Here is a 27525-nt window from a genome sequence, read left to right as displayed (position 1 = left end):
TGTTTAATGGTTTTAGAGGAAACCAGTTGCCCAACATTAATAGCTAATTGAAACTCAGATTGACAAGCGCTTTCAAAGAGTTCTCGCACAGAGAAAACATGTGCATGAAATTTGTTTCGTTAGATGAATGTGATCTTGCATATGATTCCCACTGTAAACATGCGCTCATGACTGCAAGATTCAAGCTGTGGGCCAGACTAAATACCCCTCTTCTCCCCAAAATAAAACCACGTCAATACCGGTTATATGAGCGAAAACCTCATTTTTTGCTTTTTGCTGCAAACGTTTAAAGAACCTATTTATAAAGATGTTGTCTTGAACTTCTCGAAACCTTGCGCTTGATGAACCCATTCTTCTCATCTTTGACGCCATCTTGGTTCTGCATCTAAAATACCCCATTGTCATCAAGACGCTTGTTGTTTCGGGGAAAAAAGGATAAAAGACGCAGATATCGGAGAGCTTAATGTTTAATCAGTGGTTTTGCGCGGTGGTGTATTTTTTTTTTCTTTCGAGACCGATCTTCGCGTCGGATACTGAGTCGTCTTCGATAACATCAGGTCTCTCTGATCAGCGGCCCCTAGATATAATTGTGGCTTCAAGTCTTGGTTATGCGGGTGCTTGGGTCTACGGGCTTCCGTTATTCCTGCAGGCTTTGTGATCATGGTCACCGCTTGTTGTTTATGAGCTTTGGTCCTTAATATCAGTCATCACCAATTAAGACGAGGGATATGACCAAAAAATGAACTTTGTTGCCAAGTTCTTCCATGACCCGTTTTATAAACAGTTTAAATAGATTTTAAAAGTCGCGTTAAAAAGGGGTGTAATTATCTAATTCACTGGCACGATTTGATATGTTGTTTATGGGGTAGTCGCGGCTTATTCATAAACACGAATTTGGCAAATAGTTGGCAAGTGCTACACCGTTTTACGAAAAAGCCGAAAATTTTTGATTTATAGAAGAATCAATGCTACAAGAAAATATGTACATATTTTTTTTGGAAAATTTCTCTTTCGTTTATATTTTTGACTTGACGAATTCCACTAGCTTGCGATCCTTGCGATTAAATTTTTCCTGATGTTTTCAGAGAAAACCAATGATATTGTTTTACAAGACAGGGGAAATGTTTGTAGAGATAAAACGAGGGTATGGTTTATGTTATTGTGAGGGATACAAATAGTGTGTTCAACAAACGTTTAGCAGTGTCTCTGTCTTTAAGGGAAAAAAAGAATGTACACTGCAATGTCTGATTTCTATCGGGAGCTATTTATTCTAAAGATGTCTTGTTTTCATTCCAGAGATAAAGTAAAGTACATTAATTCTGAAAGAAAATCAGGGTGGTAGTTATGTTGTTTGGGAAATATCATATTTCTGTTGGATGTTACGTCTAAGGCTATTATTATTAAATTGTCCACACCAAATACACACTGCAAAGAACTGTAGCGTAGAATGTCTTCACGAATAACCTCTTACATGTACATGTATAATGCACTTTAAAAAAAATAAAAGCAGTAAAAATAATAAGCGCCATTGTGTATAACCTCGACAATGCGATTTTAAAAAATAATAAAAGCGAAGAAAAAGGATAAGCGGCTATGGATATTGTTGAGTAATTTTATATAAATATTAATTGCGTGTGGACTTAAATGACATCGGCGGGTCTCTTTATTTTGTCTGCTACCTTCCTATATGACAAAAAAGGAGGGTCTTGCTTGAGTAAAGGAGAGACATTTTAAACATATTTCTTTTTAAAAAATAAAATCGTTCCGGGTCGTGATTCATTCTAACCCTAGTGCACACCCAGGAGTGTAAAAAACCCTCAAACCCACAAATGGTAAAAAAAACGTGGTTCTCTTTAGTCATTTATGAAAGTTGAAAACCATCCTTTAGCATTTGTGAAATTAAGTAATACACTAAGATGGATTAGCCAAATCTTTGTAGTTTATAGTAATCTTGTTTAATACTTTCACAGATCTTTACGTCAAATAAAGGTATTCAGCCACGAACGTGTTTGCAATTAACCCTTTTAATTGCTTGGATTTTTTTTTCATTATTGGTACCAAAAGTTGAGCAAGTACTCGGGTATTGTGAAAAAAATCCTTCTATTTCACATCGAGTTATAGGATTAATGATGGCGTGGCGAAAGATTATAGGCTGGCCTCTAGAACCCTGTTAGCTGAAAAAGGGAGAGATTAAAAGGAATCAAGATGAAATTTCAAAATGAACAAGCAAAAGACAGAATTGGTGGAAAAAGATCTATCACGGCTCACGCCGAGAACCAGAATGCCAATATTCTATAGAAAAAAATACATTTTCACACATCTGCCGATTGATTAGCTGGCGTAAAATAAGACCAGTAGAATAGATGGAAGATTTGCAATGATAAGCATTGTTTTTTTTTTTTCATATAAATCTTACCAGGAACATGTAGTCTCATTAAGAATTATACAATTTCTTCGATTCATGGGGATTGTTAAGTTTTATTTCATTTCGGTTTTGGCTTCGCTTGTGGTTCTTCTAGGCTAATTGCGCTTATTTTGTATAAGTATGCCACAACACAAAACGTTTATAAGACTAAGTGGTTGAAAGATAAATGTCTTTAAAACAAACAGACAAATTCTGGCATTCCTCCTTTGGTGGGCCTTTGATGTGGCAGTTCTTAATCAACAAAACGTTCTGTATTTTCGTTATTTTGACAGATGGGATGTTCCGCAAAATAGTTGTTTCCAGTTTTAGGATTTTTTTTTACTTAGAAAACGAAGAATTTGAGCATGTACTTTATTTTTCATCTTTTTTTTTTCCTTTGACAAATAGTCTCATTTTCTTCAGAAAATTAATCAAAATGACAATCTCATTATTTACGGATTTGAAGAAGAAAAAAAAAGCGAAATAATGATGCGAATTTTCAATTTTCTCTTGCTGTATGTATTGAAGGCCATTATGGGCCCTGGGGATGTATAAAAAAGACGTAAAAAAATAAGATTTCTTTTAATAAATGTTTGTATACGACGTCAGGGTGAACATGATATATATTTACTGATTTTTGTCTTTTGATTTTTTAAGTTGATGAGCTGGTGCCGGCAAATGTTTCTATCAATCTTGATTGGTTCTTAGCGCAACGTTTAATTCCAATTATAATCCATTATTTTTTGGTTTTTTCTAGGCCAGAATAACCAACATGCAACTAACTTCCATTACCACATTTACAAACAGTTTAGAATTCCGTCTATAGCAATAATTGAAATGTACGGGGTTGGATGGATTTTTTTTTTCCACTGCAAATTTAGCTGCAGTGAATCGTCAAAATGAGTACTAATGGCCTGTATCGAACAATGATGGATTGAGAAAAAAATTAGGATATGTTGTTAGAACGTGTAGCTCTGTCGAAGCATGGACAAGCTCCCCGTCCCAATCTGCAGAGTAAATTAAAACTCAGTTTTTATCTCGCAGAAGTTAATTGGGTGTGATAAAATTAATTTATCACCTCAGACTGTATCAGATGAGGGTCGATAAAATTATGACCGAACGTCTTGTTTCTCTCCAAACCGAACCGACTCCCGGGTGCATTTTTTGTTTACATTTTTTACAGATTCGGAGATTACTGGTTTTTAGATATGTCTAGATCTCGTCATGCGTCATAAACTTGTCATTTCTGGTCATTAGTCGGACCATTAGCGTTTTCAAATCCCGAAAATGCGAAATTGGTTTAAAATACGAAAAAAGAGGTGCATATAAAAACCTTTTTTGTCACCTGTTGCACACTTCATTAAACATTTGACATTTTGAGAACGTTATCTTGATAGAAAAAAGGAACGTTTTAATTGCTAGTAGTCCCTTGTCCATCAATGACAGTGACATGGTTTTTAACCAATACCGGAATCTATACCCGCCGATTTTTTAGGTTTATGAGTGGGAATATTCATAATTAGCGCTCGCCATTGATTTTCATTGCACCCTTCCTTCGATCCCGTACTTCCACATGAATGGAAAGTTAGTCATTTCCTATAGGTTTATGTAACTCCATGTTTGTACGAATCGACCATACCTGGAATCGTGAAATAAACAAGGTTTCTTTTGAGTACTTGTGGGTAACAAGTGGCCGCGTCATTAAGTTATTAAAATCCGCGGGTAGAGGCGGTCTATTCAATACGCATCACGCTGTACAGATTTTCTATTGTTCGGGTCTTCATATTAAATGGAGAATGCGTCGAACTCCTGCTGCTCCAAGAGATGTACCGGGTATTGTCAAAAAAACCAAATCTGCGAAATCCTCTTCCAAAGCCGATGATTGGGGTACCTTATGGGGCAGGATTATCTGGACAACGTTGTCTACTTTACTATTAATATTAATATCAAAACTTTTTTCTATGTGTGTATTTATATAATTTCAAATTCTACTTAAAAAGGCAATAATGGGTACCAATGTACACGATTACTTGCTTGAATCTGCATGTGCATATTTCATGCATTTATCATAACTTACATTTTAGCGTTAATAGTGTTACGATGCATTTTGAAGATCTATACAAACAGTGTCGATATAAACGTACCAATACGTGACAGAGTAAATAAGTGTTTGCATATGACTCTTCTATAAATGATTTAAAAGCTGTGGGTTCCTTTTTTGTAATATTTTCGCAATTCTAAATAACTGTCAGATGAAAGTTTTACAGACTTTTAAAAATCGTTGAGTAATTTGAGACAGGTACACAATGTTTGATATTAAAGAATTGAAAATTTTATGAGAGCAATGAAAGATTTACAACCACCTGAACCTTATAATTCGTGGGCCCTCAAATTTTATGGTTTATTGACAGAAACTTTAGAACACTTGATATCATTTTGTAGCTCGGTACGCCTTCAGTGGTGTTTTTTCGTTGTTCAATAATCGCTGTATATATTCCATTTCCCCGCAACTGTGCATTGTTAACGCCGCAAAAAGGCAATTCGATGCAAACACCCATTTCAAGCCGAAACCAAAATTTGCATCATAACAGTCAACGTCGGGGCATAATAATACCCGCTTATTTATATGCGTGGACCCCACTGTGCACCCCGAATAGACACAGAGGACAAGTCTTCAGTGAAATCTGAAGAGGATTATTGTCATGATGTTAAGGAATGGCAAGTTATAATGATGAATTCTGTGAGCCACTGATGACTTGGGCCAACGCTGTGTTCTAGTGTGACTAAATAACATATAATTTTTGAAACAAACACGGATTTGCAAGTTTTGTTTGCTTTTTTTCGGGGGAATTGTATGATCGATTTCAGGACCAATGAAGACTTGTGGTAATTAGCCAGTACTTCACTTTTATTTTTCAGCATAATTTTCTCTATTTGTTTTTTTTTTAAAAATTATACAAATCTTTGTTGAAACAGCTGTCATTCTTGAACGGTAGAGTAGATACTATTGCCCTCTTGTAAAAGAAGGCATTTTGGTTAAGCGATGAGTGTTTGGTTTTTTGTGGAGTTTTGTGTAAATAAGAAGTTTGATAACCGCCGGTTTTGTATATAGATTTTTGCTATGTCTATAGACTTAGAGACATCCATTGTTAATGATGAGTATTTGTCGTCGTAAAAATCTATACAATCAGCATAAAATGAACGTTTGCATACTTTCTTGACAAACTACTTTCAGCATAATTATACGAACACAAATAAAAACGACTAGTTCGACGCTAATTCATTACTCTCATTTCCAACTATATATATATGTATGAACTATTGATGAAGAATTGTTATATCTAACAAAATATTTTGGGAAAATTCATTGAATGTTCAAGATGATTTTAGTCCATCCTAAATTCAATTTTTGATCTGAGGACATTGCATACCAAATATGGTTTTATTTATTCTCTCTCTCTCTCTCTCTCTCTCTCTCTCTCTCTCTCTCTCTCTCTCTCTCTCTCTCTCCGTGCAGTAGATAAACACGACATTATTAAATTCATCATGGACAATCTATCTGGAAACCTTGAAATCCGGAGCCAATGCTTAATCTGTTCACGTATTGATATTTCTTGGCTACTCTGGGTTTATATATTGAATGAGAGACCGAGCAATAATATGTCCCTCTCCTTATTTGTCATTGAAGCCGAGTAATTACATCCATAGAAAGCTTACTAAGTAAATACCCTGATAGCCAAAAGTCATCAACGTGTTTCATTAGTTTCTCTTTAAACGGACATAAAGGGATGCACTAATGACCGAATAATGCGTAAAATAACAGCAGAACGGGTGCTTCTAAAACCCGTCGTCACATTAATTACTTTATGGAACTCAAAAAGGAGTCTTTGTGGTTTTTATGATTTTATGAGGTACGGTCGCACTTGATTTAAATCAATAAACTATATATGTTTTTACCATCGATAACCTGTTTGTCATTGTGCTATGGAATTTATAAGGGGTGTGACCATCAGTGCCTCTTTAATATTTACGACCTGTTTGCCCCGAGTTTCCTCGTCTGCAAATTTGTCATAGAGATTATTTACAAAATTAAGGTGTCTGAGGACATGATGCTCAATCATAAAGTGAAGGAGGCCATTGTTTGCATACATCCACGTTCACGTGGACAATAAACAAGCGGTTTCTTTCTCGTATGTTACACGCTGTAATATAAGATATTCCCTGACATAAACTCGTTACGCGATATCTATTGGTACCTGGATGGGTATATATATAGGCAGAGGACAAAATTCAGTGAACATGATACATTCACACTCAACTTCGGATGATTTATGCCTCGCAATTTTTCTGTATAGAGCGAACCTACATAAAAGCGTTGCGGTTCGGCAGTAATGACTTTTATATTCAACTATCTGCTCTTGCAATTAGAATGTGTTTGATAAACGGTCCCGGGTATTAAAAAAATGAATAAGCCATTGGCAGCAAATTATGTTTTTCCTATGATTATTAATCGGTATCGTGACCTTGCCTTATAAATGCCAATCAATCCATTTCTCTAATATCAAAGTTCTCAAAAGTTGCCTTTTTTTAACCCTTTTTTCCAAAACGTCTACTCGTTTAGCTTTGTATCCTTTGCTTTCTAGACATCGAATACAGCAACACTTGTGATTATACACTCAGAAAGGACAGGTTAGAAACAGTAGCGGTCTTGTTTGAGCTGAGTGCTGTACCCCATACTTCTGTTTTCACGCCTTCTAAATTACCCTCGTTATAAAGCAGGTGTTTCATTGACGTTTCTTCTTTTTTCAATGAAGATCGAGTTCGTGACAAGAAAGACTTGTTGCTTTTATATCACGATGCATGGTTTTTCCCCCATCTCTCTTTTTCTGATTTGTCTGCAATTGCTGATTTATGGTCTGCCATTTTTCAAGCTGTTCAAGAGCGTCGTGTTTTTTCTATATTAAGACATTTCCTTTGAAAACAAGGTGTGGGTTCTTATAGGATTTCGATAGCAACAAATCTATACAAACAGCACGTTGTATATACGTAAAATGAGAAAAAAGACAAATATTTGTGCTCCAAGATCAACCGTAGTTGCTTGCTTATCTTGATTTTTACATTTGCATTCATTAGATTCAAGTCATCTCTTATGTCGCCATCGCTTGATTTAAAATTACATGAATTATTTGTAAATCTTTGTTTAGCCCTACGTATAACGTTACAATCATTCACGTCAACGAAAACTCAGGGCAAAACCATTATCGTAGAAAAATCAAATGGAAGATCATCATTGGTTATAAATAATTTTGCATTTATTGACAGATTGTCAGAAAGGTCCCTAGACCTTTTCGAATTTTTAATGGACGGTTGAATTTCTTTTATGATTTGATGACGGAAGATAGTCATCGGCTGAGACTGATGCAGGCTATATCTGTCGTCTGTCAATAGCGCGCGTAACAGAAACGAGGCTTCTTGATTTATCGGATGGAGAAGTTTCGTACTTAAAAATAAGTCCCCATTTTTTATAACCATATTATCGTTCTTAATTCTTGGTAATGATTTTATCAGCAGCGAAGGTAATTGCATTGGGCTTAGCTCGACTCATCTCATATCTGTCAGTGTCTAGTTTCAGACATGTTATAAGATTATGTACAGTCTACATTGTGAACTACTTTTAATTATCTTTCGTAACAGGGGATACAGAACTCTTTACACCGCGTTTTGAAATGTCGTAATTGGCTTATATCGGATAACTAATGGCGGGCCAAAAAACCCCTTAATTCGGCATGTTCATCATATTCCCTTTATATAGTTATTGGTATATTACTCTATTTCTACATGCTTTAACGGAATATAATTATCTTCTAGTTTCCTCTCCTCCTTTTTCTGTGCATCAATTACAGGACTCGACAGTGCAGTAATTACATGTTGTAGAAAACATCCCTAGCTAAATACCAAAAACCCCGACTAGAAGCTTACGTAATCGACGCATCTTGCTGCATAATTTAGAAAAAAGGAACAATGTGTTGCATCGTGGATGACAACGTGAAAAATGATGGTTTGACGTTAAACTTTTAATTAGAGTTGTTTTCTAATTAGAACTAGTGTCTAATTGTATTTTCCAACGAAACTCTATCATTTGTGCTTCTCTCGGACCGTATCCGATACGCATGCGTCATTGCGTGATATCGTTCCATAGCAACAACAAAGAAAGTTCAAACACACGGTCATGGAAAGAAATATTTATCGGGAAACTGCAAATCACAACTCCCTAAAGTTCATATTACTTGTGAGTCGTGATAACCATTCAACGTGTTTTGGCAATCAAGTAAATTCAGATTTTCGTCTAGAACATGTACCATTACAATTGCCGCGATAAGCCAAATTGAAAAAAAAAGTTGTTAAAGGAGTCTGAACAGTGACGAAGTCGTCAAAAAAATAACAAGTTTCTATATCACCGGAAGTTTTTGTATACATGCAGAAGCCTTTAATGGGGGACTTTTGTTGACCTTAGAGGGTGGTTTAAGTCATATTTACATAAAACTGCTTTTAAATAGATTATATTTATTCAATTGAATAACAGTCTCTTGAAAAACAGGAAATATCTTGAACCGGAGACCGTTTCGGGGCCCTATACACACTCATACAATAAGTGGACTAAGGACCTTGTATTTTGTCTTAATTACACAATTAAGTTTGATTCTTGTGAAAGACGACAAATTGAACAGAGAAAATAAAACGACTCTCTTCTCTATTTGTCGGACAGAACGCTCAATCTACGATGTAATTTTTATGAATACAATCTGTGAATTCTCTTCGAGTTTGCAGATTCCAAATAAGTAATCGTTGAAAATTGCTTGGTTGAAGTGTTAAACGCTGAAGGGGAAAGAAAATGGACTGGCAGCATCTTTAATAATATTTTTTCAAAGAATACTTGTAACTTGCAAGTTTAATTTTATAAACATGGACAATGATTCTTGTTTCCTTCTCGTTTATACATATGTACATGTACATATCCAGAAGAGAGAGAGAGAGAGAGAGAGAGAGAGAGAGAGAGAGAGAGAGAGAGAGAGAGAGAGAGAGAGAGAGAGAGAGAGAGAGAGAGAGAAGGTGTTATCAAAACGATTTTTTGGTTATCGCTTAAATTTTTTTTTAGATAAATAAAAATATTTTCATTTTTTCAGGGAAAAACATAACATGTCCTCACCAACAGAGCAATATTTACTGCAGTTCTATACACCAAGGGATTGTGCAGGACTGTACAAATAGCGACATAGCGGGGGGATGGGTGTCGTGTATGGACATCGATGAAAGCTGTGGGATTAACGATTACTGGATTAACAAGGACATTGTTTATGTCAAGGACGGATGCGGAGGCCGCATTCACCTCTGCTACACAAGAGGTAAGGTAAAAGGTCAAGGTCAAAGAGATTTTGTCAGATACAGTTAAAACATTCTCTATTACATTTGAAAATAATAAACATAGTAGGGGTTACATGTATTATGTTTAAGGTGGTATGGGATATTAATGTATATAAAATTACATTGTAATCAAAATATTTTCACCGTTTAGAATTTTCAAATTTTACAATATTTGACGAAAACATATGTGTTCAAATAATGAAAGACCCAGCGGGATTCGAACTCATGACTTACAGCTTTGTAATTAACGGTCCAACTTATTGCCTACGCTGTAAGGTAACAATTTTGGGAAAGAAAAAGGTTATAAAATTACACTTGCTTTTGTTGTGTTTTTTTTTACGATTTGAAGTACTCACAATATGAAAGTGTCCCATACCACCTTAATGGCATATCTATTTCAGCAAAATGCATTAAAATACTGTACATTTACAGAATATTATAACATGTTTCAATGTTTTTATCAAAATGTTAAAAAAAATCAATTTTTGGAATCCAAAAAAAGAAGAAAACCAACCCAAGAACTGGATTAAATTGTGAGATACCATTTTCACTTTAGACGCAATAAACGCCTCGAAACAAAATAATGCAATTTATAATTGCATAATTCCTTCTACATAAAACGTTGCATCAAAACTTCAACTTTTATTAAGTGTTGCGAATAGTATTGCTCGCGAATGAATCTTGTCGAAAAATTGACCAAAACTCGATATTTGCCCTATTTGGAATGGTAGCAACCGGTGAAATGAAAGCTAATTGACAGATGCACTATGAAATACAAGCACATATGAAAATTATGACATCCCTTCCCCGCACTTCAACGAATTATATTTCTCATTAATGGCTTTCGATGGTAAGCTTCGCAGCCGTAGAAAACCTTAAATCGCGTTAGCTTGACAAGAAAATGTAATTGGAGGGCTGGAAATTAGTTTTAGGATCTGAGTTTGGCCCCAAATATTACGCTGCTAGAAAATAAAATCTGCAAAATAATTGCCTGAAATGAACACTGCGAGATTTTTTCAGGTGTTGAGTTATTTTGATAATTTTAATGTTTAAGTGGTCAAACTATGGCATGTCAGTTACAATAACATATTTATAAATATTGTTATTTTTTTTTAAAAATTGTATATGTATTGATATTGAAATATATTGCTCGAGGATTGCAAATGTTAGACAGAATTTTAAGTATGATGGCTGTAACAGACAAAATTGAATTTTCATGAAATATTTACATATTGAAATATTGATTACCACATTATTTCTCTAAGAATTCTTATTTATAGAAATTGTGATCATTAGTTGGAATTTTCATTAATAATAAATTGACTGAAACATTTAAAAATCCAGTTTTGTTTCGAGTTGCATATCAAACTTAAAATAAGCGTGTCCAAGAATTTTTTTTAATTATTTTTTTGGAAAATGTTTAAAATACCAGTATATCAGGAAAAAAAAATGAAATTCATTTTCATTAATCAAACACTTAAAATAAAAATAGATATAATGTTTTATGTATCAAACTAAAAAACAAAACTTTCTTTGACAGACAAATACTTTGATTTCATCGATATTCGTTGAATACCAAATTTCGTGGGTTTCGCTATTCAATTGATCCACGAAATTAAATGCTCATTGAAGTGCAATTTCTGTTAACATTTTGTATTGATATGGTCATTGGCTACGCATTTACGTACCCTTGAAACTGTGATTTACACTTTTTCTACGAAAAATAATGCCCTTTAATATTAAATAAGCCACAGTAATATATGATTTAATTTTGCTGACAGATGCCCCCGCCACAGAAATCAAAGACCGGACGATGGAATGTCGTCATTGGAACTCATCATACAAAGTGTGCAAGGTGCAAGATGCGCAGAAAGTACAGACCATCGAGAAAATCGCTCAGTTCCCGATCACTTCCGGGTCACAGTGCAGCAGGGGAATTGACTTCGGGATCATAGAGGATTCCATTTGGATCAACAATGGATGCAATGGAATTTACAAAGTGGGATACTATACAGGTAATGATTTGGACCTCCAAACACAAAAGATTTACACAGAAAACTAAAATAAATTTTTAGGGAAAATAAATCCACATGTATTATTTTTTTAACATGACTTATGAAGTGAGCTTGTTTTCTTTTTCTCTTAATCAAACAATCTGCAAAAAAGTTACCTGTTTTATTTAACAAAGACAAAGTAAAAGTCAATTCAAGACTTTGCAGAAGTCAGATATGATCTCTTTCCGTGTATTATAAATGAGTTCTTTCTCAGAGGGTATTTATTATTTTCTTAAACACTTCCTTCGCTCACACAGTCAGAATCATCAAGATCTCCTGAACTTTATTTCCCCTTGTTTTTTATGACCACCTTTGTCAGTCATAATTATCGACCAATATCAATTCCTTTAGCACAGAAACTATTCTACAGATTAAATCTTAATTAACTGATGGAGCAAAATTGTCACGTTCCCACAACATGGCCGTGTCATGACATGCCTTTTAATAGGCATGATCAGTCCCCCTTCCGATAAATCACATAATACTGCTCTATCGATAGGAGGAAAAAAGAGCTAATTCACGCCTTGTCATTTGGATAAAAGAATATTATTTAGTGATCGAATGATTACTCCATTTGAATGAATAATTTTTGGCGTTTTTTACGAGGATTTATGATCCCATTATAAGAATTAGGCAGGACTTAATGCTAGTCGTACGTGGTTTCTAGTATTTTACAGAACATCGTAATGCCCGTTATGGCTAGCATTATCCAAAACAAAGACAATGGGGATTCTTGCGTGTAAGCTGCACATAAAGTTCTTTTTTTTCACCATAAAAACCCTCCGCCATTTTCTAGTTTATGGATGCCGTTTTATTTGTCGGTAGAATATGAAACGAAAATGAAAACAAAACTCTTGGTCTAATGAATCATGGTATTGTCAGAGTAAGCAGCAGGTTTACGAGGAAGCAAGCGTAATCCTTCTTCCCTGTTGTTCTATCGCCATAATGTCCATGCTGCGGTTTTTAATCTCCTGAATAGACACAGTCTCGTACGTAATTTTATTGTCTACTGAGCGCCTGCATCTTGCGGGGGTCTTCTTAGTGTACATCCGGTTAGGGACTACAAAATATAAAAAACCCCACAGAACCATACTCTTAAGTAATAAGCGACGAAAACCAAATGTCGAAAAAAATAAGCTACCAACAATGTAAAGCAAGTTTTTTTTTTTTAAAAAATTACAAAAAGAGGATACCTTTATGTTATTTTCTTTGTAAGAATAATAGTGTTGTGTTCAGGGAATTTTTACGATGCAGAAGCGGAAGGTCTTTAAGTTTCCATTAATTCGAAACTGTTTTGACTGAAATTTAAACTTAAACTCATGGAAAAACCGTGATGAGTTACGTTATGCAACTTTCAAAGGTATTGATGATCTTGAACTTTATCAAGTATTAAAGAACAAAATAATACAATTACATTTCGACCACATAAAAGCTACGGTACCGCGGCCGTCTAAACGAACAATACTCTAATAATCATGAATTAAATAAAAACATCTAAAACCTTTCAAGTAGATTACAATAGCACTTGAACATTCCCGAAATGCATTCTGCAATTGTTTGAACCGTAAATAGGACTATGGTCATAAAAGTTAAGCGGATTTTAATTTGGTCGTAATTCCTTGCAAAATAAAACAGGAGTAAGCACCGAACCTTATCTTAATCCTTTGGCGCTTAACAATTAATTCGACACGTCTGTACACCATCGTTGTGTAATTTCTTTGTCTGGTTTATTTATGTTTGCTATTCTGTCCGTGTTTAAAGAGCTTTGATTGGAATAATACGCTAGGCTTAGGAGATAATAGTACAAATATTGAGATAAACCTTTTCAGAACTCTGCATTTGCTTCGGGCCATGTGTGTCCTTGATCTAACCATCAATGTTCCTCCACTTATAAGTACCCGGTATTAACTTAACGTCTCTGCATCATTTTAATTTACAATGTACTGTCGATATCTCTTTCAAACTGTATTAAATAGTGTTTGGCATATACTTATGCATATGTACTGCTGAATACAACATTACGAGTTAATTTAACAGTTACATACATGTAGCTACAGAGGCATTGATGAACGTTTATCATATGCATCATAAATAGCTTATGGTCTATTTCAATGGCGCACATTTCTAATATATGTATCGAATATGTAAGAGCTATGCAAAGTAAAATCAGGCAACGTGTGTCGAGATAATTGTTTTTTCCTTTTTTCATTAATTTTTGAATTAGGTGTATTCATGAAAAAGCCAACCCTTTATCGAGCAACGTTCCGTTAAAGTCGCTTGATATCAACCAAAATCAGCCGCATACTATTTCCGTTCGTTTATTCATGAGGCCCAATCGTAGAGCTGCAATTTTCTTACAGATTTCTGGATAATATAATAAGAATGACACCAGCAATGTTTTGATGATGAAATATGAAACTAGCTTCGCCTTCGAGATATCAAGAATTGTAAATCCATGGGGAGCAAAACTATTGATTTCTCTTTTGAAACTTGTTGCGTCTGTTGTAAAGTTTTCACAATCCTCCATTTACTGGAATTATTTCAGATTCCTGATGATTGAAAAATTAATAAATTAATCTCGAATTTGCTTTTATTTCTGACATTCGTGGGGTGTTACAACCTGATTTAATGGGCTTCGTCACGCTCACCAAATTGCTTTGGATGCGTTGCTGCTTCTAATATACTCCAAGGGGGTGGCGGTCTTTTTTGATTTCCGGAAGCTGAAGAGCGATTGACACGTTGATGGGGCTGGCAGTGCCAATTGCATTGTAGACGATACGCATTTGATCGTTATTATTGTATTGAGATATGAATATTTGATTCTCCTAACGGAATTACAGTTTCTTGTAAGAAAATAATGACTCATTCTTTAAACAAAACAATATCATAAACAAGACAACTGATGAGAAAAACCAGCGCTCTCTTAGAGAATATAAGAAATATGTTTCTGGGCCAATAAATTCTCAAAGTCCCTCGAGGATAAGACTATATGAAGAAACAAAAAGTGCACTTGTACTTATTTCTGGCAGTGCAAACTCTAGCTTAATCACCCTTACAGGCAATCACGATCTCTTTCAATAGAATTTAATTAAATGAGGACAGAATACACCTGCATCAGCAAAATATTAATTACTAGAAGAAAAAAATCCAATTCTATGTCATTTTATTTTTGTTTAATTTCACGATCTTTGTCAAAGACTGACATACAAGATGAACAAATTGAGTTCGAATCGTTATCTCATGGTTAATTGGAATAATAATTAATTATCCACAAAAGCAATCCAGCCGTACATAATCGCTGACAATATTAGTCAGGCTATTAAATTTAGATGCCAGTTGTATCGTAAATTCTTTTCATTTTCTGTATCAGTGAATAAAACTCCCAGAAATTCCCTATCTTTTCCTCAATGGGCATATTTATTTACCGAACGAATGTTAATAATATAGATTTTATGACCGTGCATGTTTTGCCTCCAGATCAAAGTTAATTTAATGTAAATTCTCATAAGACTCCTTCTGTTTCTAATTTCAATACAATACGACATTTCCCTGGAGAAAACCCATCTTCCTCGTCACTTGTGCACTATATACGTCCAAACTGTTTAGGGGTTTCTCTTCATCCATCTGCCGCTTACAGATCTAATCAGTCGCTCAAGTATCCACAAGTTCCCCAGATTGACAGAGATGCTGGACAGATTCCATCTTTGTCATATTGTTAGGGATGTCTTCATGTATGTTACAGCTTTTACGAAAACTTTTCTTCTGAGAATTGTTAGGGATTAAAGTAAGATACCTTTCAAACTTCGTACCTACAGGTGTACCGAACAACTAACACTTTTAAGTGCAAAAGAATCATACATTTTTATTTATCGAATTTCTGCCGATACATCATTTTTAAAAAATATCACTTATTGGTTTATTGTGTAGATAGTGAAATAAAAACATATGGTGATTTTCAATTAAAAGATGTACTGTGTTGGAAAGCAAACTGAAAGAAGAAAATCTTCAAGAATCTAAAGACTCTTGGAATCGGACGGTTTTTGCCGCTTTAAGATCGAACGTCTGCCTGGTTTTAATACATGTACGCTAATGGCCATACGGGAGTAAATCCTACTTTGATTGAATCCGCTTCCTGTCACTGTGGCGGCTTCTATTAGTCAAAGTTCTGGCGAAATTGATCACTCATGTCAAAATATAGGAAAACATGTTTCATTGTTCGTTCAATTTTTGCCCACCTCGATCTCGTATTTTAAAACTGCGAAGCACGCTATGAAGCATTGAATTCTGGGATGCCTCAAAACAAAGATGGCTGTCAATCAAAATGTCACGACTTTTGTCAAAACAACTGTTCCGTTTCTTGCTCATCAATGGTCTTGTTACTTTCATAAGATAGAAATGGTTTCTTTTCCATCAATACCTGTCTACATTTGAATACCTCCAAACGCAGTGCATATTGATGGAAGTGTCGAGAAACGACATCAATATTTTTTTTTGGCCGATAACATAATTAAAATTGATAAGATAAGAGCAATGATTAGCGCGAATATTCATAGTTTACCCTGCATGGTTAATTTGTTGTCATGGAAGTCGATAGTCGAAGAATGTTAGCCGTCTGCTGCTTGACCACCCATGCATCATCTCTCTCTCTCTCTCTCTCTCTCTCTCTCTCTCTCTCTCCAATCTGTCTTTCTCATTTCTCCCCTTTTCTCTCTCTCCCTCAAGCATTAAGAGTACTTCATGGAAATAGAAGAATATACAATAAAAGTTCTTGATTTTGAGGGGTTTTTCTCGCTCACGCCCCATAAGCTTCCTATGTCGGTTTTACATGCAGCATTGAATATCAAACGTTTGGCTTAATGGAAAACTATTTCCACCGCGCGGGGAAGAAGTCGATATTGCGAACAGACAGCGGCTCTGAAAGATACAGGAGGAAAAAAATAACTCCCCATTTATCATGACTGGGCACTGTGTGTAACGACTACCTCCATTGAATTGGTTAATTTGTATTTCTGGTGAACATTTAAACTGGGGAGATAGTAAATTGTATAATTCACCGCGCTCTCGTACTTATGCATGTTCCATCAATTCCAACGGATCGCCGCGATCTTTCAACAATGCTGAAAATTTGGGATAGAAATCATCTACCATTATCTTCCTATTCTCGCTGAATGTAATAAAATATTGTGAAAATTGCACATCATGGGCGCATGCATTTGGTTTGTTTGTGAATGTTAAATTGCATTATAATGATACGATGGGTTGACTACATAGTCTCGTACATATACTGTTGTGATAGTCACTCGTTTGCGAATCCTTTCTCCGCTTTTAACCATTATGACTCTCAATAATGAAAATTTAAATAATCTATATAAACTGTTCCAAAATGCAATGTCTGGTTCAGTACATACATACGTTTTAACTTCCTCCCCAGATATTTGAATTAAGAATGTGGTTTCCCGCAATCAACAGGCATATATCATCTATTGAATTATTTACATTGTTACATCTTCCCCAGCAGGGATTTAAATATGAATTTCATTTCATAGCCCACAAAAAATCCCATTCAATTAAAATACTAAAGTTGTAACTTCTTTCCACCGAGATTAAAACTGTGATTTATTTCATAATCTAGGTTAAAAAAAATTATTGAAACTATTACGCCATAGCTTCAATCCTGTAGATTAATACTAAAATAAGAATTATTAAATAACTTTTAAAAAAGCAAATCGATAGTTTAAGAATAACTTACATCACAATTTGTTCCAATTTTAACTCTGATTTTTATTTCATTACCTACAGACAAACCAGCAAGTGTTAACCCGCCGACACCGGCGCCAAGTTCGACAACTCCTGCCATTGCAAAGACGACAAAATTCCCGGGCGGAAACATCCAGAAGAACGTCACCACCACCACGCCCAAAAGCATTTGGGATTTCACCCCGACCCCCAAAGTTGGCACCACCACCCCCACCGACCCCATTACTCAAGCCCCCACGGGGAACATCTGGAGTGACGGTTTGATGGGGATAACGGTGGGAATTCTTTGCGGGGTTTTCCTGATGTTTCTGCTGACCTGCCTCGCCATCCTGTGGTTTGTTAGAAGGTACAGAGTAGAGTAAGCATCATATAGTAGTTTATATTTATTTCTTTATTCTTCTGTGGGAAGTCCTTAATCGTGCCGGCCATCTTTGTTTTCAATTTGATTTTTTAAAATTATAAATAGCCGATGACGTAATCTTTAATGGCCCGCCAAATCTTTAATTAAGATTTCTTTACGTACGTGATTGATTTTTTGATATATTATTTTGCTGCAATCGTAAATAACCCTTTGGGTTAAACAAATACTAGAACTCTAGGTTTACTCTAAAACTCACTCTTTTCAATGATTAATCTTTTTAAAAAATTTAATTATTTTACATACACAGGAGAGATAGATGACTACATCTCATTTATCAAAAGCTCCAAAACTCATTCTTACTAAAAGAAGAAAGTATAATCAGTTCCATCGCGAGTTATTATTAAAAGGGAAGTTAAAAAATGTTCTACGGGAATTTAAAAAGAAATATTTAGTATATTTGATCAATAAAACGCTTCTTTGACTTTTAAAGTATATAGCCAATAAGAGTTTTGAAATTAGAATCTTACGGTAGAATAATTGATCTAACGGTACTATAACGGTAAATAAGCTTTTAATATCCTAGACAGATGCGGAACTGGTCCTACGATTAAGTGCATACATTTGAAAGACATATCAACCGAACATAAAATATAAGATTTTTTTAAGGAGGGGGTAATTTTTTATATAGTCGGCACATTTAATGACGGCCATGTAGTGAGCATTTACTTCTACGTACACCTTAACTCTCTAATAGAAGATTTCTACGACTAATCTACGTACAACTTGTTGCGTGTGTTGTGCAGTGTCTGTGGTGTGCGATCTTCGCCGATGTTCTTTCATAAAACATACATTTGAGGGCTTCTCTTTCCGATAATTAGATAAAAGAAATTGCATTGCCAAGGGATATTACAGCCAAGAACAAAATTAAATCATTAACGATTTTTCAGCGCTTGGAGCTCATATAGAGGAGAGGGTTTGACGTATGGACAAATGAGGGCATAGCAAGGAAATCGCTAAAAATAGTGATAAAAGGCTCGGCCAAGTCTTTTCAACCCACAGTTAACATGTAATTTGGCAGTTATATGAAAGAACATCTGATTTTGCATGACTTTTATATATGTTGAGCTATCACTCTATCTACAATCTTTGCATGTCAACAAACATATTCATTAGAAGTGTGTTCGAATTGTATTTCCTGTATTCAAATATCTCACGACATTTATAAATGTAAACAGGTTTTTAGGATTTGTAATTCAAACAATCTGTTTTTTTGTTTAAAAAACCCAAATGGATGCAATTCTTTTAAAAAGTCTTCGTATGTTAATCAATGTGGATTCATCTGAATGCCACATATCCACATAATGTTACATCTCAACACCAGTATGAGCGGGTATTCGAATATTAAATGTACAGCTTAAAAATTGTCAAAAGTCATATTTCATATTAAAATATACAACGTTTTGTTTTTGATAAGTAACATTAAGTATTTCAATTGTTTGATTTTAAATGTTTATCAAGATGCAATTTTCTCAGAATAATTTTTTTTTATCCGGGAACGGAAAAGTTACTGAGCTTATAGTTGACTGAATGGCATGGCTCTGCCATTTATTCAACTTACCAGACCTTTCAGACTACATGTCACATTTTCATCTCGTGTTCATCGGCGATGTTTAAAGTGAGAGACATTTAATATCATTAGCTCACAAACTGTTTGGAAGTTTTTAATCTCTCCGCAACAAATCGCCTCGATTTCTCTTCATGCAAACTCAACAAGTGGAACGAATTATCGGGAAAACAATTAAGGGGGGATCGTGAGTCAGCTAATTACCCCGCCCTACCCCTTAAGTAGTTCTGTCAACTTGAGAAAAACATTGATAAAACACCGGTAGCCAAAATTTATGTACCCAGTGCTTGCATCTGGTCATCGAAACACTTGGAATTACGTAAAGATTATGATCTCGGTAATGTCTAATGTCAAATTTAAAAGATCAACCCCCTGTTGTTTGGATACATTGTAGCAAACGCTTAAGTGAATTGACATTTTGACTGAAAATTTAAAGAACCTAGGAACATTACCCAAGAAGTTAACCGAAAACTTTCTCTAAAAAATTCTTTCCATCTCTTTCACGGCTTGTCAAAGATTTGAGTACTCATGTCATTCATGTGCTGCAACTAATTCCTAACTCAGAGCATTTCTAATCAAGATTGAGGGGTTTTTTTATATCACGTTTATAAAATTATTAGATAAATGAATTGTAACTATCTTTCATTACACTTTAAATATATAGCATGTATATGAAGTTTTAATCTTTTACCATTGATATAATTGTGTATTACTCAATTCATTGCTGATTTGCTAAGTAGACATGTACTTGTTTTATATACATGTATACTAGAACTGTATTGTTTATTTTCACATTTGAGTGCTTTTTGATTTGCCGTGTTTGACTTTAACCCATGCACTCAACAGAAAGCCTTTGATAGATAAATCTAAGACTTGTCATTGCTTAATTCTTTCAGACGCCGAATGTTGGACAACGAAAAGAAAACCAAGAATACATATCAAAGAGATGTAAGTATCCGGTTAATTCGTTTATCACTGATAATAAAGTTCTCGACGTCATGGCTCCTGTAAATTGATAAAGTTTCAGGGTGTTAAATTCTTTCAGTCAATGAACTATATGTTTTACAAAAAAAAATACAATGATCATGTATTACTTGCAAGAATCATTCATGATTTATTATGTGTTTTTTAAAGGAGTTGAATAAAAAGAAAACTTATATACCATCACAAAACATGAGAGATTCTTTCGATCACATTTCAAGCTAGTTTTTTATCTTAAAAAAAAGCCTTTCTGATAGCTATTAGTTCAATGCAGAAACTTTTTAATCTTTTTAAGTGAAAATTTTTAGTAAATAAATGAAAACCAGGGTTCTTCAGCATGAAGTAATTGTAATGGGTCCTATTTTGTAAAATATTGAAGTTTTTTAAAAAGATTTTTTCTTTCCCACAGGAAGCATTCGTGGATGATGGGCGCCATTATGAAGAAATTCATCCCAGGGAAACTGCATACGAAGCACAACCATTCCTCTCATCTCCTAACGGACTTCCGGGACAAAAACAGATGAACGGGTCGTTTTCAGAGCCGAATAATAACCCTTCAAACAACCGTGTTCCTCCGCTGGGGGAGAACTATTTCATTCTGGAACCGTCTCAAAGAGGGACAAATGCACCTAGTCAAAACATGATCCCCATGCATCCGAGTGGCATGGAAACTTATCATCCGAGTATTCACGGATTTATTCCGTATATGCCCGGTCATCATTTTTTAGTTCAGGGACCGAGTCCCCATCACCAAGCGGTGCAGTCACAGCACCCAACGGTGCCCCCTGCTCATCTCATTCCACTGAGGGAGAAATATATTATTTCCGATCAAAGATCGTTGGAGTCTCCGACTGGAATGGTGCGATATCCGGATCGAAATAACACGATTGGGTCGTGCCAGGTGTCCGGGTTTCGTCACAGTCCAGTGAGTTTTACCCAGGACCGACCTGGTCAGTTTTCTCTTGATCGCAGACAGAACATGCCATATGTCCAACGATCAACTAGTGTCTGTAGTCAAACGACGCTTCCCGAACATGGCGGAGGCGGAGAGGAAGAGGGTTATGACAGAATAGAGGACTTCCGGCAGTCCATTCGAGCACCCTCGGAGAAGAGCGGTACCGGTAGTCACCATTATGATCAAGTGCAATTGACAGAATCCCCTTCACATGGGAGTGAAAGTCGATCTCAGTCCACGAAATCCACACAGGACAGCTCCACTTCCTGTTAGCCTCTCTTTCGATATTTAACATACAGTGACATCTAGCGTTGTATGCGTAATTCCTTTTAAAAGGGACCAATTTGAAACCCAATCACGTGTGCTACAAGTTTAATTTTTTGTGATCTTGCCTTGACTTGAAGATGGAATTATATGAACTACATGTAGCTAATGTTTCGTTTACTTAAATACAATGAACTCGAATTTTAACGAGTTATCCCTTGAGTAGTTTACTCCCCAAATGAAATCCAGATGAAATGGTGCTTTTTGATGTGATTTTAGTTTTTATTTAACATTGGAGTTGTGTTGCCTTAACTTTTATTTTCTCTTGTATGAATCTAATTCGTTTGTCCCATTTTTATACTTCTACTATAGACTATTTAATGTTTTAAAATCGCAAACAAAGGAATTTTCATCAATAATTAAAAGAAAATCATGGTATTTAAGAAAAAATCTTTAGGGAGGGCTTTGAGATTTTCTTTAACCTAGAACAACATGCATTTATATTGATTGAACTTATTCAGCATTATTATTATAGTGAGCATTTATTTATTTATAATTGTTGAAACATGATTATTATTATCATCGTTGAAATTTATTTTGATTTTTAGTTTGTTATAAGCTTTATAAATTTACCCTTTTATACAATGAAACAAGTAATCGTCTATTCTATATGGCATACCGGTATAACAGCATTTGTATTACCATAAATATTTTTATTTTATAATGTTTTATCGATTTTACAGCCATTGCTTTATCATCCCATCATTGTCAAAAACTGCAAAAACGAGACAATTTTCTAACTCCCCCCCCCCTTTGCACAATTAAACAATGGGCACTTCTTGGTCAGATCCAATTTTTTGTTAGGTTGAAATGAAAAAAAATATTTTGCTACATATATTGTCCATTCACAAATTACCATTATACAGATGAGTTTGAATTCAAGTGTGTGCACACGTGTGTAAATATGTTTGGGCATGTATCTGTCTGAGTACAAGTGTGTGTGTTTGCGTACATGTGAGAATCGATAGACGCCTTAACTAAATACTTTCACAGTGACTAATTAATTAAGCGGAAAAAAGTGAAATGTGTATTTTGATTTTTGTTATTGACTGACAGCTGAAAAACTAAACTTTAAAAAGAAAATGCATATAGTTGGTGAATTATCGGTGAAAATGGTAAATGAAACATCCCTGTGTTATAGTATTATTCATTCTATAGAGCATTGAAAGTTTGCTTTTTGTCCCCTTAATTTTTTTTTTGAGTTTCAGAAAAACAAAAATAAGAATGACCAAGTCTTACATTTTCATGTCCTGGTACTGATCATCAAGTCATACTGCATTAATTGTGTGATGCCAATAGAATTTTAAAATGTTCTGTAGAAAAATATTCCGCTGCATTTTTTACGCTTGTCAATCTAATTTAACAGACCTATTGACTGGGTCTAATGTGTGTTTTTATTTGTGATACATGCATAATACAATAAAAGAAATTTACACTTAAATATACACGTTTTTTTTTTTGTTTATAAACACTTTGAACGTGTGTTCATATATCTAGTTAGCAAAATTAATTGGACCGTTATGTAATTTTTTTCTAATTGATTTACATCTACAGATGTGTATGTAGGGCACCTATTTTTGGAACTTACTTAATTGAAATTCTCGCCGTTTAACAACTTTCATCACGTTTAAGCGTTGCGTTTAAGAAAGAAGACAAGAGCATGCATGTGCCTCACTTAATTCTATACTTTTAAAAACGTGATGCAAATTTGGTGATCAGTGCATTAGACATACATGTAACTTTGTAAATTTTACATGTAAGAAAACGAAATCTTTCGCCTTATACATTTTACCTAAAGTTGATTTCTCAGAACATATCACATTTTTTTTTTAATTAAAAAAATCTCGACTCGCATAAATTTCATGTTTTTATGTTTTGCGATGGAGTTGTGTGATGCAAATATTGAAAATGTTCATCTACATGCTGCTGTCTTCACGCAATTTTAGGGGTGAGGGGCAACACACGTCCAGCTATTAGCACCCGTTCCTAATGAACATTCCCCGTGGTTTATACAAAAACACCATGTAACCACATGTTTTCAGTACGAGTGTTTGTAAATGATGCCAACTTTGTTGACTGCGAGTAATTGCATAAAAATAATTTAAGCCCTGACCTAGAAAAAAAATTAATTGTCTACTTTTTGGAATAATTTGATTTACAAGTCGAAAATGTTTTAATCATTAAAGCTTTTAAGTAATAATCCTAAGGTTGTCATTGAACAGATTCGTTTGGTTGTTAACTACTATAAAATGTATGTACATTTACATGTAACTTAATTTAACGTCTACGCACATTACTGAATATTATAACATTTAAAAAGGCCATGATTATGTGAACAGATTTGATTTGTTTCAAAAGGCGTAATGTATACAGTGTACCATACCCAGAGAACAGAGCAGATGACAGAGACCATTAGTTCTATCAAATCCTAAATAATTACCGAAACGGGAAATAATATGTTGCTTTTATCTCTAAGATACATTTTGGCAATTTATCTTGCTTACTCTAACAAAAAAGACGTTATATTTGCCCTTTAAGCCATAAAACTACTGCATGCACATTGTACATGTATTTAGTAAAGATATTTGTCATTGAAAATTAATTGAATAACAATCCACAAGCAGTGGCGGGCATATTATCTAATAAACTATGTATACATAATATATAAATATGAAAAGCGTAATATCGAAATGGCCCATTAGAAACATTAGGCCCTTCCGAAAGTCAACAAAACCTTTTACATATGTATTTTAAATTTAACAAAAATAATGTTTAATATACATAAAACACGTATAATATGAAGTGAATCGTTTTCGGTACAACATTAAATAATCATACTGCTATTAAATGGGGATGGATTCGCGCGATCGGCCAGTGATTTTGTCAGCTGTTTGGTACTGAGGAATACTGAGCTGACATAATGACTATATTGACACCCACACCCAAATACTATGTACTAATAATAGAGGCTTCAATACATTAGAAGCAGCTGTCGCCGCCGGGAACCTTGTGTTTAGGGCTTGGTTTATGGTTTATGGCGATGGTTGGGAAACAACGCAAAGTTAAAAATAACAGTAAAATTCTGGAAACAGCTTTGATCTTTCATTTATTAAGGGCTTTCTCATATTTTGAAATTGCCATTAATTAAACACAAGATCAAAGTGCACCGCAGCGACTCAGACATTTACCCGATATGAAGCCTGAGTCGAAGAAGTGATGCATAGACAAAGAAAGATAACTCTTATAAGGGCAGTCAATAAAATCAGATCAACTGAGTACTTATATAATATAGAATTTTCTAAAGTTTGAATAATATAATGGTTATATTCTATAACTTTTACAGGCCTATACATCTTTATAAATAGAATGATCTATGTCCAATATATTTAATCAATATATTCTAGGAAATATTCTCACAAAAAAAATCCATGTTGCGATTTTCCGGCTAAAAATTTGAAAATGGTTAGACATTTAACAAACACTTCTCATATGTATAATGCTTCTTGTCTTATACAATAAAATGATGCACCTTTCTTTGGTGATTTGTGCAGAATATAAAGGTAGCTACATCGCATGAAAAAATACATGATTAAATCCGCGTTCACGGGTTATTTACTTTTTCTTCAGTAACGCCATCTTTAGAACACGCATGAATCATTTTATTGCTTACATATGCATCTTCAATAAACTGATCGTAAAGATCAAGTAAATTAAAATAACTAATTCATAATTAATGTACAAGTGAGTTAGATAAAAGAAACAACCAAGTAGTCTTATATGGTAACTTGGCTCTGACATCATTGTGATTATTTCGTGCTATCCGTGACTTTTCTTTATCGGTTGCCGAAAGTTTCGACCTGTCGAAAAATTGGTTAGAACTGAATTGTGTAGATTTCAGACCTGTCAGTTTCTATAAAAGTACGAATCACGTGCAATCGGGTTTCTGTAAGGAATAAGGAATCATTCTTTGCAGTATTATGAAGTAATAATTTTGGTCGGGCATGGTCAAATCCAATAAAGCCAGAAGGGCCATATGATAGATTTGACCACGGTCCGACCGAAATTATCACGGTCCGACCGAAATTATCACCTCATACACATGTAATATTCAAATAATGATTCCTTATTACTTATGTTTATATTATTTCTAATTTTTTCATGTAGCACATGCTACGTATTACTACGCGGCACAGCCAATACCGCTTTTCGGTTGTGTTAAAAGACACGTCTATTTTGTGTCACTCATGTCTTATGAAGTTATTGGGCTATAGGGTTCAAAATTGATTTGTAGTGTTATCACAGACAAAGAGAGTTGAAAATGTAAATATAAAGAAACAGAGGAGAAATTTACTCGGTAGATATAAATGTGTACTAATATTCAGGAAAATAGCTCAAAAGCGTCAAACCAGTCCCCTCGGACATTTTGGAACCAGTTCGGACACTCCATGTAGCACTGGAAGGCCACGTTCTGATCATCATCCACAATGTACTCCGTTAGGAGTTTTCGAAACGTTTTCCTGTACAGTCGCTCATACCTCAAAATGGCGCCGCCGTCCCCACCAAAGAAACCACCACAAAACGCGGGTCCCATGTTGACTTTGTGTGGATCGTTAATATCTATGTACCGTCTGGGGTCGTTAAGTTCAATATAGGTTATCTTATCATGATAGTCGAGAAGTTTTCGCGGTTGAAAGTTTTTCCATCGGGTTAGGTCTTCGCCATGCCCGTACCCGGCGTCTATCCAGAAGAAATGTGTGCTATTGAACGGGTTACGCCGGACGGCGTCTGCAAGAAACGATATTTTGTTGTTCATTAGAATTAAATATTCTACTGAAAAGGCCTCGGGGTGGTCCAACATGTCATTCGACTCTCGAAACTCGGGTGATGTGATGACGTCATTTATATGCTGCCGGTATTGAGAATATTCTAAGTCGGAAAATTTAATTCTGAAGGTATGGGTTTTGTTCTGATAACCTTTCCTTCGGTCCAGCACAAAGTTTTGAACAGTTTCATCAGAATACACAATCAGATTCACATTTAAACCCAGAACATTACTAAAGTATGACAGATATTCGTCGAAGCTCCTCCGGAAGAACTGCCACCGATCTCGACCAATGTCGTACAATGCAGTCACCAACACAGCATCTGAACTTGGTTTGTGTGTTTGTCCGTGTACTAGATATATAAGAGAAGCACTATTTTATAGGAACATGTTATTCGAATGTGAGTAATTGCATACACCTCAAATTCCTAAAGAAATTCTAAGAGGACGTTTGGATCAATCGGAAATCATGACGTTTGAAGGAATTTTCAACGATTAGCGCATATCTTAAACCGGGGTATATAATGTAAAAGTACGTGTAGCGCGAGTGCACGTGTACTCTTTCAACTTAGCTTAACGGAAATTTCTATCGATAATTTAGTACGACTGTACTCACCTATTAGAAGACACTGTACTAGAATAACGATTAGAGGAACTTCGGCCAAATTCAATTTAAACATTGGTATAATTTATACTTCATTAAACTTCAGATGTACTATTCATGAGTTTAAGTGTCCACTGCTTATCTACAGTCAGTCATCATATGTATATAGTTCACATCATTAGGACCATTGTAATCTAACACTTACAGTGGACTCGCT

The 27525-nt window shown here is 34.9% G+C and overlaps 2 protein-coding genes and 1 long non-coding RNA gene across 5 annotated transcripts in view; 1 reads left to right on the top strand and 2 right to left on the bottom strand.

The window, feature by feature from the left end:
• LOC105344879 (uncharacterized) overlaps positions 1-23323 on the top strand; it is a 33201-nt gene extending 9878 nt beyond the window's left edge. Inside the window, exons 1-6 of one of the 3 annotated variants that reach the window (XM_011452790.4) lie at positions 4918-5290; positions 9589-9807; positions 11608-11841; positions 17680-17995; positions 20519-20570; positions 21013-23323. In XM_011452790.4, the coding sequence (XP_011451092.3) occupies positions 5278-5290; positions 9589-9807; positions 11608-11841; positions 17680-17995; positions 20519-20570; positions 21013-21831 (1653 nt within the window). In that variant the 5' untranslated portion in view covers positions 4918-5277 and the 3' untranslated portion in view covers positions 21832-23323. Of the gene's footprint in view, positions 1-4917; positions 5291-9588; positions 9808-11607; positions 11842-17679; positions 17996-20518; positions 20571-21012 lie in introns of those variants that run through there. The other 2 variants (XM_011452788.4, XM_011452789.4) reach the window with 2 other exon arrangements.
• LOC136274832 (uncharacterized) lies at positions 11683-13223 on the bottom strand. The gene is made up of 2 exons (XR_010713255.1): positions 13074-13223; positions 11683-12940 (listed from the first exon to the last, which is right to left on the bottom strand). It is a non-coding gene; the product is annotated as an uncharacterized lncRNA (long non-coding RNA).
• A 1378-nt stretch (positions 23324-24701) lies between the features above and the next one.
• LOC105344877 (protein HtrL) lies at positions 24702-27525 on the bottom strand. Its single transcript, XM_034451491.2, has 2 exons — positions 27321-27525; positions 24702-27057 (listed from the first exon to the last, which is right to left on the bottom strand). Exons 1-2 carry the CDS (start codon positions 27382-27384, stop codon positions 26261-26263), a joined length of 861 nt encoding a protein of 286 aa, XP_034307382.2. The 5' UTR covers positions 27385-27525; the 3' UTR covers positions 24702-26260.

Source organism: Magallana gigas, chromosome 4 (genome assembly GCF_963853765.1).
Source record: "Magallana gigas chromosome 4, xbMagGiga1.1, whole genome shotgun sequence".
Lineage (NCBI taxonomy): Eukaryota > Metazoa > Mollusca > Bivalvia > Ostreida > Ostreidae > Magallana > Magallana gigas.
The sequence above is the reverse complement of the archived record's forward strand: the minus strand, read 5'-3'. Positions and strand labels throughout refer to the sequence as shown.

Excerpts from the sequence above, each read along its gene's own strand:
- LOC105344877 (XM_034451491.2), bottom strand. The coding sequence starts at position 27,384 with ATGTTTAAATTGAATTTGGCCGAAGTTCCTCTAATCGTTATTCTAGTA. Across the intron at positions 27,058-27,320 it reads AGTACAGTGTCTTCTAATAG|TACACGGACAAACACACAAA; the intron begins GTGAGTACAGTC and ends TTATATATCTAG.